Here is a 13,852-nt window from a genome sequence, read left to right on the forward strand (position 1 = left end):
GTTTCTCCGTATTTAAATAATCAAAGTTTAATAACAATTACAAATCTGCTTTTATTTATTTTCCTTCATTGTCTAAGAATTGAATGCATTCATTTCTCCTGTATCTAAAAAACACACACACATATATAAAGAGTACTTTTCTAACCAAACGTAAGAAAAACATTACTCTGTATAAGTATTTGCTATTATCTCATGACTTTAGTTGAAATACAAATAAATTATCTTACTGAAAGTTATATTTTATTTTCATAATTCTGATACAATGAGACCTTGATGTATGAAAAATCACTAATGGGAACCACCCAATACCTGAAACACTAATAACTGAGGGAACTGTCCAACAATATCTCCATTTTTGAAATAATAGATTTCTCGTCAATCAAAAGTAACAAGTGTAACAATTAAAATATGCAAATTCATTCAGTACATCGAATTCATTCTTTAACAGATCAAGTAATATTAACAATTACTTCACTACATGTTTGACATAGTGCAGTTTCTCTGAACAGTTGTGTAAGATGCAGTCTTATATAATTCCTTTACATTTCTGAACCTTCAAACAATGTTAGTGTGCAAAACTCTGACACTTCTCACAACAATGCATCCACACACCTTGAGACCGAAAATTATGCTTCCTTGCATTCAGTTTTGAAATATGCCATGCCTCATGCTATGATGCACTGTCATCACTCTTCTGGAGTAAACAGAGAATGTCACATACATTTCCTAAGATGGGATAGCTATACATTTGGAAAAGTGCTTGTATTAAGTTACTATACGTAATAAAATGTGCATATGAAAAATGACTTCAAAGATGTCTTCTAAAAAGGTATATATATATATTAAACCTTGAACAGTACAGAAAAATAAAGGAATAATTTGGCAAATTTACATAATGTTCTGAGAAACTAGAGGCATAATTGGTGGAACACCAAAATATATTGTCTACTTAATTTGAGATAACACTCAAAATAAGTGTAATCAGGATTGACTCTATCCAAATATACATTGTTTCTCATAATTTAATGTTATAAATATAGATTTTCTGACAAAAGTTTGGAGTAATACATGTTACAGTCTAAGCCCATCAATGACTACCTCAAGGCTTGCTCCTGTAACAAGCCAAAATGCTTCTCTATTCCTGCAGTTATAGAAAGCACTGTTGGTGACATCATGCTCTAACAAACTTACTATGAAAAATGTGTTACAATGTTTTCTTTAAACTTTCAAAACAACAATATAATATAAATTAGTGATATAAAATTTTCACTTTCACACAAATATATCAAAACATTTACAGCTTCTTTTTTGTATAATATTAGGTTCTAAAATTTTGGTACTTTACAAGGTACACCAAATACCCTGAGATAGGAGTCAGTTTACAGTTCTTTCGGAACACTAATCAGAACCTCAACCTGCATGTCACACGATGAAAGTAATTATGCTACGTAAACTCTACAAGACACTATTGTTCCTTGTTTTGTCAACTATTTTAACTTTTATTACTGAGCTTGCTTGCAGGTTTTAGAAATGTACCTTTCTAATAAACATGTCTACTACAAAAATAAAGTGACTTTACAGGCACTGCTGCAATAGCAACAAAACTAATACAATTTTTGTCCATAACTTAATTTATAAATGTAAATATTCTTTAACAATTATGCATATTATTATGCTTAAATTAACTGCAAAATATACACAACACACAACTTACAGTTTTGTCAAACAATTCCAATTAAGTTACAATTAAGCTACGTAATGTTATTTTCCTGGATTGCACTTGTACAACTGATTGGACGGACTGACCAGTCGCGCCACAAGACATATTTGCATTATGCTCTCTCTCTCTGAGCCTGTCGTCACGCATATTGTGCACCCTTAACTTTTGCATGTTACTAGTGCATAGTCAACATTTCACAAGACAAAATAAGGTCCTAAAACAAATCTTACTGTCAGAAGAAAACTTACACATTCCAAACAAAGGAAAAAATATTTAAGTGAAAGAGGAACAAAACAGACTAGAATACTGAGTGTATCCCTCCTCACACAGGGTACAGCACCAAACTACACCCTAATCATCACTTGCTGAGCAGTTATTGCACAACTTCTATAGGGAATAATACTGTTACAGTCTAGCGAAATACAAGCCAACTCTCAAATATAATATATTTCTGTATGTTAAGGGAACGTCATCAGTTATAAAATGTATATAAAAAAGCACCTGATTTGTTTAAAGTCCTATCTCATTGGCAACGATCATTTCATTTTACAAAAGCTTCCTCTATTACAAACGTCATTTTTAAAAATTAAAAAAAAAATGCATTTATTTTTGTATAAACAATATCTGAAAATTCATTATTTCAATTTTACATTAAGAATATATATATATATATAACACACATATAGGGTTTTTCCATGACAATGTTACAAACTTTATGGTGTGATGATGGGGAGGACAAAAGCCTCAACGTGAGATATGGAACCTCTGTTCAGAAGTTATAAGCCAAAACCACTGTGACAAGACCAAAACATGAAGGTAAACTCCACAAAATGATAAGGGATGTGACACAGTGACATTGATGAGAAACTGACAGATATGATATTTGAGATTAGGAATCCCAGTCCAAAAATGCTCATCAAGAGTTATAAATCAAAACCATTGTTAGAAGGTAAGAAGGTTTCATGTAATTCCTTCTTCTTGGATGCAAAATTAGCACAGTGGCTCTGGTCTCACATTACCTGTATGTTTAGACCTGATCAGCCCATCTAAGCATAAAATGATTTTAACTAAACCAAAAATCTGTAAGATCTTTGTAGCTTTAATGTGTAAATTGCTGTCTGCTATTATTAATTTCTATCTCCTATAATTACTGCATCATACTTGGCAATTCAAGATGAATACATTTGGAGCAGTTGTTCAAATTGGCATCCTCCAGCTTCAGTGCAGGCATGACAGCATCACAATCTGTTCTGTTGCATTCACTCTAACATTTTTGGAGTCATCCTCATGATATCACAGACAGCAAGGACTCTTGCCAGGGTGTGAATTTTTATTATTCATGGAAGTTGCTTCCCATATCTTTTTGTGGGATTCCCCTACATGTTTGTGAGGTTGCACACACTTCTCGTCATGATGGTTTTGGCTAATAACTTCTGAACGAGGCATTTACAGAAAGGGGTTCCTCAAATCATGTTGGTACTTTTGTTCTCCTCCACCATCCCTGAAAGTCTGTAACATGATTATGGAAACACCCTGTGTGTAGGTGTGTGTGTGTGTATACATATATATCTATCTATATATAGGATGACAGAGAATAAAAATGTGAGACAAAAGATTCTATTCAGGCCAATTCGTAGGAAATAATATAGGAGTAGAAAAACTCCTGATTATGTCGCACATACTGGGAATGCCTTTTCAAAAAATAGAACTATGGAATCTTTGCATGTGATTCAACACACATTCTTATGTTAGCACAGAACTAAAAACTCAGCATACTCTCGTGGTACAGAGGAACATATGAGTCCATGTCTCTCATGGAACGTCGTCACAGTGGAGTAAACTAGAACATTGTCTTATTTTAACTTCATTCTTTAATTTTCAAACAGAAGTGTAATATTTCTTAGGCACATGATGTATTATCACTTTTGTAGTATAACATCGAAGTTATACTACTAATATTCAATCTTCTTTTTAGTACATATTTACAAATCTATAGAACATTCACTTCACTGGAATAGCTTAGCATCACTGGCCACTTTCTTCTTTCTCTCTTTTAAAATTTTTCTTCGCATCTGATCCAGTTTGACTGCCTATGAGAAAAGGAAGTGAAAATAATGAATACACAGTAGGCTTTTCTTAAAACAAAGAATGAGCAGTGTAACACAACAAATGACTGCTTTTACTAGATACAGTTAGCATGAATCAACAGGAAATGATACTCTTTATATTTATATTAGTATGCAATGTTCCACAACTTTGATGAATTGTGGAAAAATGTGTGATGAAAATGTGGCCTCTTTAGAATAAACTATATGACACTAACTACATGAAGTGAATCTAATAACATTAATTAAAATTGTTGTCAATGAAAGTGTATGTACCCATTTGTATTAGCAAAGCTCCAGTTACAAAAAAGGAATTTGATTTTCTTTTTTTTTGGAAGTCATCAAGTATGGAAATCTTATTGGGATGGAAATTGTTTCACATACAGCAAGATTTCAAATCAAATTTTATATTTTATTTACAATAACAACACGAAAAATGTAATTCAATGCACCAAATTTGAAAGATTGCCTAACCATGCCGACAATGATTATTGGGTTCTTCAAGAACTTTACGATGGCAATTTAAGATTTAAAAGAGACCAATTTTTCTACATTGAAAAACATTTCAAATCCTATGGGAAATGTATAAAATATTTTGAATTAAATGTAGTTATAATTATATGATATTCAACTAGCGATGCATCATGATTAGTCAAAAGTGGCAGATAAGTGATAAATTTAAAAAATGCATACATCAACTAGCAATGACTTCCTATATTTTGTTTTAGTTTTGCATAATCATTCATAAAGATATCTTCTGAAAAATAACATAATTAAAATAACTTCCGGCTTCAGCCTTTCATGAATCTAATGTTTCTTTCGCTAGTGCCAAATGCTACATTTGCTACAATATGCTATTAAAATATATATAGGAACATGCAAGATATGTAGGAACATGTAAGACCTCAATTATTAAATACAAGTTCCGAAATATTAGGCTGATTTTTCTTGTTCATAGTTAATTCTCAAATCTCTCTTAATCTCAAAATCTAAATTCCATAATCCACAATCTAATTATTCTTTTTACAAATGCTAAATCAAAGCCAAATCATTACTTATAGCTACTTCTGCTGGAACTGTTATGTACTGTAAATCCTGCTCTTGATTATGTCATTTAACAGTAGTGTACAATAATTCACAATAATTTAACTTACCCAGCTGTACATTATATTCGCCAGGTTCCATGCGAAGGATATAAGGAATTACACTATCAATTTGAACATTTCCTATCAACCCTGCAAAAAATAATTCTTCCATAACTTGTGGCTGTAGTGAACGGAGAGGTGGCAAACGTAGAAGTAGTCGAGGAAATCTATCACTATCCTCTGGGAAGCTCTGAGTTATGTACTCCCTTAGCTCTTGGTATGCTTTCTCTTGGAACTTCTCGACTTGGCGACGTGCTGGCAAACCAGGGTGATCTACATGTATGAATACACATGCATATTAGTGATACTGCACATGAATATGGTCTTGTTAAGGCAACATCAGGAACATTTAATCAAATATTGGGGTTGCTGGAACCAATAGCATACATATATATAAATAAAGTTAAATTAAACTGATGATAAATACTGTGGGGATCTGACAAAATAGCAAATATTTAGTGTAAGAACTTCCATAATTCATGTGCACTACTTTTCTGATAAAGTGTCATTCTTATGCCCCTTAATCTGGTAACAGGAGTGTGCATACCCATAACTGGTAAGTTTTACCTTGGAAAAAGAAGCTGCTTATTTCGGTACTTATTTCACAAAAACAGGTTACATAAATACAGTGCAACCCAAATTTTACGTTCCCGGATTTTACAATTTCCCGCAATCTTGATGGTCCCGAGACAGCAAAATGTTATGAAATTTTCCTAGATTTTACATTTTCCCGCATTTTAAGTTTTTTCAGCTTGTTCTCCTGAAAAACGTAAAATCGAGGTTCCACTGAACCTTGATAGCTACATAACAATATTAAGAAAATTGCAAAGTTGTGACCTTAAGTTTTACAAACTATATTTAAAAATTTTGAATCAATAAAACTCTCAGCAATTATAGCAAAAAATCAATATACAAGGATTGTTCAAGGCTGATTGAAACTTTTGTTCATAAAAATCTATGAATAACTATAGCACAATCCTTCATGGGCATCCTGCACTAGGCATTATGTATTTGGTGCATGCGCAGCAGTTGCAGTGAACATGACAGTGAGTAGTGTGTCTGTGGCTGTGGAAAGTGATGCATAATCAAATTTCTTGTGAAAGATTTGACTTAAAACAGCTGAGATTTTGAGATGTTATGGGCAAGAGTGTGTGAATGGTGTCAGTAGTTTGGCGAAGGATGAGAGTTGAGAGTTGGTGATGAAGGAACCACATCCATCTGACTGCAGTCACACCAGCGAATATCACATGTGCTGAGAAAGTTATCATTGAGAACCTGCAAGTAACTGTGCAGGAGGAGGAACATTGTGGCAGAGGTGAATATCAGCGTTGGCAGTGTGGAAACAATCATTCATGATTATTTACTTTTCCACAAAATCTGTACAAGATGGGTTCCCCCACAGTGGACATTTGATCAGAAGCAGATCTTTTTCTGATCAAATGTGATTCTGTGAAAAACTTCTGTATCTGTTTCAAACCAAAGTAATTAATATTTGCAGTCAATCATGGTGTGTGATGAAACATAGATGCATCATTTCACCCCAGAAACCAAAGGTGCAGCATGGACTGGCAACATAAAGGTTCCTTGCCATACAAGGAAAGCAAAGTGAAGCCATCTGCCGAAAAAATCTTGGTAACTGTCTTACAGGACATGCAAGGAGTTACTCATGGTGATTTTTTGGAGAAAGCAGTAGTAACCAACCAATGCCCAGTATTTCTGCACACTGAATGAAGGGTGCCAAATGAAATGCCATTTGCAAGCAAAGAGCTAGAATGTAGTCTGGAAATGTCATTCTTCTCCATGACATGGCCAATTTGACATCCAACAACTCTGGCCGAAATGCGCTGGGAGGTTTTGCCCCTTACGGTCTGGAATTAGTTACCAGTGATTATAATTTGTTTTGGGTCCTTAAAAAACATCTGAAAAAAAAAAAAAAAAAAACAACCTCAAGACCGATGCAGCGGTGCATGAAAGATGTCCTGCAGTGACTATGTCGGCAGTCCAGTTCCTTCTATGCCAGAGGAATTAGGGATCCTCCACTAAAGATGGCAGCAGTGCTTGGAAAAACTGATTGGTACTTGTTGTACTTTTCATTTCCTCTGTAGAAATAAAAGTCTCTGTTAACCTTACCCTCAAATGCTGGCTGTGACAGTTTGGTGTAGGCCACAATGCCAGGAGTGTTTTCAGTGGGAAATTTAACCATTTCAGCACAGAGAACATATATTTACATTTTCCTCTATGGTGCATAAAATGCAGATAACATAGATACAAGTTCTTTGTTTTTGAGTGCTTATGGAAACGTGTACATGTTTCTACTGGGGATGGCAAAATAACATCCAGAATCTGGATTTCAGAGGGAATCCTGATTTCGGATGCAAATTTAAAAACTCATAATATTGTTAAAACTGTACATTTAAGATTATTCGTTTCAATTATGGAAGAAACAAAAATATTTCTTCACTATTGTTGGTGTTTACCATACTTTCTGTCATCATCCTTGAATATATGATGTACAGGACAACATCGTATCACGAGAAAAAAAGTTATTTCATTTTGAAAAATAAGTTAACAGTAGCAAATAAAAGGAGGACAGTTGAAAATTGTGCAACTGTAAATGTTGAATTTTGGCATAGCTGCTTGTTTGCTTCCTTCCATGAAGTGCAATGCGAAGGGTCCCTCTCCTGGGGATGGCAGTAGTTTCACACAGATAAATACTTCTTGTAGTCTGTGTTTCTTGCATTTGTAAAGAATTTGATCCATATTTTCAATAATTGCCACATGAATTAAACAATATAATCTAATCTGCCACCCAAATGTCAGCCTTTATTCCACATAGTACACCCTGGACTGCATTTAGCAGACTAACGAGACTCTGGCATCTGGACTCGCAGCCAGTACAATCCTATATGGAGTTTGTTTTGCAATCTGCCCATGTGTGTTTGTGATTGTCCCTTTGTCTACTTCATCTTATCACAATTCATCCTCATCTTTGCAATTAGTCAAAAGTGGAAGAAAAGTGAAGTTAAAAAAACAAATCAATCAAATCAATTCATTTAATCTGTCGTTCACCTAATAAAGTATGGGCTATGATAAATTCCCCCTTAATTTAAAGGGATAAGATAAAATATCCCCTGTACAAAGTGAAGTACACAGTGAGCAATTGAAGGACACTAGGGAAGGGACCCTTAAATGAGAGAAATAGGGAAGTTATATCAAGATTGACACAGGAAAGATGGGAATGGTAGCCAAGAGGTTTTACAATAGGTGACAACATTGAGTCCTTTCACTACTTTTTCTAGACTGGAGTGGATAGAGAGAATTTTAATCAGAAGATTTGGTGAATGGATTACCCATGCACACACATTTGTGTGTTAAAACAGAGAGGAGGGGGGATTACAAGCAGAGGAAAATGGTGGAAAGGATAAATAATACTTACAACAGCAAAGATAAAAGTAAAAAAATACAAAGGCATTTGGAAGAGGGCAAGTGAATCCAAGTGCTTGTGAAACTCATAAATTTTATATCTGCCATCTCAAATTTATCAGTTTTTGGATACTGTCCATCCGGTCAAAATTTTCTGGTGCCACCCCTAATACTGCACTTAGTAATACAGTAGATTTTGCATCTTTTATCTTTTACATTTAGTAACATACATACACGTTTTCTTTTTTAGCCAACAATAATTGGTATAGCTTAACAAAAAGTTGGTACATGAGGTCAGTTCTACAACAATCAAGTGTTTTTATTTATTTATTTTTGCATGTATGACATGAGAGCAAGAAAGGTTTGGTTAAAAGCAGAAGGAAATATGACACTGTGTTGTATACGATTTCACCGTTTGAGCTCCGAAACATGAAATCTCAAGAAACAGATGCAAATGATTATATTGTTTTGGCATCAGAAGGTGCTTGCATATTGACCTAAGTGTGAACTTGTTGAATCTATCAAAGTACCACTCTTGTGCAACTGCTATGGCAAATAAGGAGCCATCAATCAATATGGGCATGTTCAGCCAAAACTGCTGTAACTGTAGCTGCTGCAACAACATTAAATCTCATTGCTTTTCAGTTACCCAATTACCTCTCTTTCTCAGTTTGGAATCAGCTGTAAACATATTCAATAGACTTGGTTACGTGCTATTGACCTTATAATTTAAAATAAGTGTGAGCCAGTATGGGTCGAATTTGAAATCTGGATTGCCTCCAAAATCCAGATTCTCCATTATTACTATCCAGATTTTAAAAAATTTGGATTTGGTCATCCCTAGTTTCTATGTCATTCATCAATCCTTATTCTTTCTATGCTAATCCATGTGCACAATAGCACAATGGCTGACAAATCTGCAAGGATTATATTTAGCACTGTCTGGAGGGGGTTGTGAATGATTCTGGGTATACTTTGTGATGGAAACACTGATGCTTGAAGAAAATTACATATAGTTTTTTTGTTTTTAAGTTATAGTAATGTGTAGTAGTTGGTATTCATACACAAAATTTAAGGTCTCTACAGTACATAGTAATCGAGTAATAAAGAGAGAATAAAGAAAAAAAAGAAATTTTTGAATTTGGGGATGGCAACACTGACACTTGAAGAAAATTATGTACAGTTTTACAGTTTGTAAGTTATATTTTAGACACTAGAATTTTGTATTCGTATACAAAATTTTGGGTCTGTATAGTATGTAGTAACAGAGTAATAAAGATAAAATAAAGAAAAATATAAATCTTTGGATACTGAGGCTGAAGCTTAAAAAAAATGACATGTAATTTTCTTCAAGTGATATTTTAGACAGTAGTACTTTGCATTTCTATGCAAAACTTTAGATCTGTATGGTACATAGTAACCAAGTAATAAAGTGAATGAACAAACAAGAAACATTTTTTGAAGATTTTTTAATATTTTTGGGGGGTGGAAAAGCAAATGACCTTTGAAAACAATTACAGAAAGTTTTTTAAAGTTATATTGTAAACTGTAGTTTTTTTTACAATTAATTTTCAGAAAGGGTCCAAAATGGTACATTGGCTGTGATATTTATTTCCATTTCTATGCATACGCACCAAAAGGGATAAATTACACAATTTTTTAAATAAAATTTTAAGTGGTTGTAAAAGAACAATTTTCATTGCCAAGCAGAAGAAAAATGTTCAACTTCATCAGACCCCACATAGGCAATGCCAGGATGTGAGAGTTCAAAACGGTTCCCTGCATATTGCATGATATGTGTTCCATTATCATGGCCAAGAATTGCACACTTGCTGCTGATACTTTCAGGGGAGTAAAAGCGTTGCTTTTTTTCAGCAGGAAATTTAAAATTTCTGCAAGGTTTTGAATAAAATTTTATATCTTGGAAACGAAGAATGCTAGAGCTACAAATTCCATCCCCTTTTCTTCAGCACAGATAGGCTATGAGCCTATGGTCGAAAAATCCAATTACAAAACTAAAAAAAAAATTAATGACATTTGAATTTTGTCAGGCCATCACATAGGCAATGCCAGGACTTGAGAGTTCAAAAGAGTGCCTGTATACTGCTTGATGTGTGTTCCATTCTCGTGGCAGTAATCACACTTGCTGATGATATTTTCAGAGAAAAAAATATTTTCTAATGTAAAAGCCATGCTTGTTTTTGGCAGTAAATTTAATATTCCACAAAGTTTTTTTAATAAAATTATGAATTCTAGAGTTAGAAATTATACCTAGTTTTCTTCAGTACAGACTAGTCTATAATTCGTAGTTAAAAAAAAAAACATTATAAGTACAAGAAGATGAAAGTAAAAATAAAAAAATTGTCAGGCTCCCATCTAAGCAAAACCTTGATGTGAGGGTTCAATGAATATTGCCTGATATGTGCTCCATTCTTGTGGCAAAAATTGTGCACTTGTTGCTGCTACCTTTGCAGAAAAAAATGTTTTTCTAATGTAAAAAACACTCTCCTTAATAGGTAAGAAGAGCAAAGGACATGTCATAATGTGCTGTCCCCATGAAGTGTACATGAATAGTGGACAAGTTTAAGTAACCATACTGTGGCTTGTGGCTAAATTGTGAAAATCGAGACTCTCTAATAGTTCAAAACAACCAGTTTGAATTGAATGTTGATGATGGCCAAGGGAATTGATGTTAAAAGAGTGTCAAATAAATGCCCAAGAATATGCACATATGAATTTCATGTTTATAAATATTTTTACAAGATTTTATAAATATTTTTACAAGATTTATCATCTCTTGCAACGAAAATAGCAGGTTTGATTAGTCAATCACAATGATTCAATGTAATAATTGAAGTTGAACATTGAAGAAAGAAGGTTGAGAATTGAATTGTTCATGAATACATTTATTCTTTTTAGTAAAACTGTTATATGTTATTCACAGATATTTCAAAGTAATTTTGATTCCCATCACAAAGAAGAGCATGGAATGCAGAGAAAATATTCGAAATAGACCCTACCCCACCCCCTGCCAAAATAAAATTACTTCATGAAAGTTTAAGAATGAGAGCTAACCTATCGCAGAAAGGTGTAAAACCGGATGAGAACAGTTTCCAGGTTTGCACCTGATGTTGAAAAGTCTGATACAGTGAATAACAATATTGTAGGTCTACATGTAACACTAAGATTTGCTGTCATATGCTTTATTGCAAAATGAAAATAAAACATCTTAGAGGCACAAGTAGCATAAAACAATGCAATGAAAGAAAACCCACCTAAAAAGAAATCACAATAGACATGAAGCATTAACCTTCCGTACCACGTGCGGTGGCACTGAGTGCAGACTTTTTTAAAATTTTGAATTATTTTCCTTACCAGCAAAATAGTGGTCGGGAAAGCACTAGGTAACTTATCTTCACTATTCCCCCGAAAACATAAGAGGCACTGGTGCCTTTTTTCTGTAGTTCTTTCAGTTGCTTACATGCCTCTGAAGTGACCGGCTCCCCTTTGGCGGCACTCAGTACCGCACGCGGGAATGATTCATATCTTATTTCACAGCATGCCAGCCATGAATTTGGGGGAAATAAGAAGAATAAAACCATGGTACGTTGTTCGGAATGCAAATTATTTGTATGCAGAAACCATTGCAGTACCCATACGAAATGTCGGAGTTGTCAAAATTATGATACTGAAAAGTGACAACATTAGGTTCCTTATATTTGAGTCAGTATGTCTTTTCTTATGTATACCTCGTAAGAGTATGAGAAACAAATTGAGATTTGAACATTTTAAAAATATTTTGTAAGTTTCTTCGAGGTGTGTTTTCTACATTTCATTGCTTTTTCTGCAAGTCAGTAAGATTTTGACAGAGAGTTTTGGAACAAATAGTTCCTTTCTATGCCAACGTAAGTTGTACGATTTCAATTCGATTTGAAATACTCGTTGAAAAGTTTTGAAAAAATAATTTGAAATTTTTTGAAGAATACGTTGAACATCTTTGGAAAATACTTTGAAAATTTTGTGAATTGAGAGTTCATTTTTTAGTGCCTTCATTATATGGCAAAGTTTTTGCCTTCTGATAAACACCTTGAACACACAGAGCAGTGCAGGAAGGAAATGCACATGATGCTAAGAATAATATAATCTAATATAATCGCCGCTTCGGAACCATTCACATGCTGAAAATAAATCACGCAATATTAAACGTTGATGGGAAGACAAAAAAACAAAAGAAAGAAAAAAGGAAACAAGTTATTTAAGGGGAAACTATTGGTGGAAGGGGTGTTTATCCTCCACAAGACTTCTAAATCCAATAATAAATCTCAATTAACATGTATGTAAATAACAATCAGTGGCGTGAGCAAAGGGGGGTGATGGGGGTCATAAGCCCCCTCCCTCTGGCCAGTATTGCTAAAAAAAAAAAAAAAAAAGAACGTCAAAGGCAGGAAAAGATTGAAAAGTGAAGGTTGACTACTATAAAAAGTATATGTAACCCCATTCTCCCTATCGTCACTGATAATTTATTCTGACGTCTAAAAATGCATGTTTGACAAAGCTTGTTTTGTTCACTTCATGCTCTTGGGCTGCTCGGGACTGGAAGTGAAATCTGAACCATTCTGCACATCTTCAGGACACTTTGATTACAGTATATTTATAAAGATGCTTGGCATCCAGCTATAAATGATCACCCCCCCCCCCCCCTTCCAATTACCCGGTACTTCTAAAAAAAAACCTTATTACCAGTTTACAGAGTAAACTGAGATCTCACACAATCAGATGCATTAACTGAACCTAATAGGTGGCAGTTAGTAGCAGTCATCCACCCTCCCTACCCTCGAAAGTGGGTCCCGTTAATCCGTAATTGACTTTCACAGCACGTCTTGCTTTTGTCCTTGGAAATTCATTATCATACGTCTTTCCTGTTGTTAAATAATTTTTGATACAATATACCCCCTAAAAAGTAGATTGTGTAGTCATTTCTTACCGACACTTGAGTTTCATCCCTCCCTTATGCTTTCTTGTATTTTACGTTATTTTATTTATGGGCCCCTAAAAAAATGTAAAATCTGTGTTTGTAATTCTATGACAGACTTTCATTTTTTTAAAATTTTCTTTTAATAGTTAATAAAATGTCCAAAATGGTAATGTTTGCATTCATGTATATTTTGCCTGATTTCCAGTAAGTGCTGTCGCAAGGAATTAAATGAAATGATCAAAGCCATTATCATATCCATCATAACTTAATTTTCTCTTGAAAAATACTTTCTTTTTGGATAATTAGAATTACTAGGTAATTCAAACAGAAATTTATTACCCTTGAAACCATCTTTAATGATTCATATTTCGGTTAATTCGAATGGATAATTTTATTTTTTGTGTCACTTTGGAATTTGAATTAAAAAAAAGAACGTCCACTGTATATAAAAAATTATAAATATTCTGAACTACTTTGAATTGTT

The 13,852-nt window shown here is 33.9% G+C and overlaps 1 protein-coding gene across 6 annotated transcripts in view; it reads right to left on the reverse strand.

Annotated features, from left to right (window-relative positions):
* Nucleotides 1-112: 112 nt before the first annotated feature.
* Nucleotides 113-13,852, reverse strand: part of Hr78 (Hormone-receptor-like in 78) — a 136,166-nt gene continuing 122,426 nt past the window's right edge. For all 6 annotated transcript variants that reach the window (XM_083117481.1, XM_083117480.1, XM_083117479.1 and 3 more), the window contains exons 11-12: nt 4,980-5,243; nt 113-3,810 (exon numbers count right to left, since the gene is read on the reverse strand). In XM_083117481.1, coding sequence (XP_082973607.1) covers nt 3,746-3,810; nt 4,980-5,243 — 329 coding nt within the window. In that variant the 3' untranslated portion in view covers nt 113-3,745. The remainder of the gene's footprint in view (nt 3,811-4,979; nt 5,244-13,852) is intronic.

Source organism: Lepisma saccharinum, chromosome 2, assembly GCF_977018435.1.
Source record: "Lepisma saccharinum chromosome 2, izLepSacc3.1, whole genome shotgun sequence".
NCBI classification, from domain to species: Eukaryota; Metazoa; Arthropoda; class Insecta; order Zygentoma; family Lepismatidae; genus Lepisma; species Lepisma saccharinum.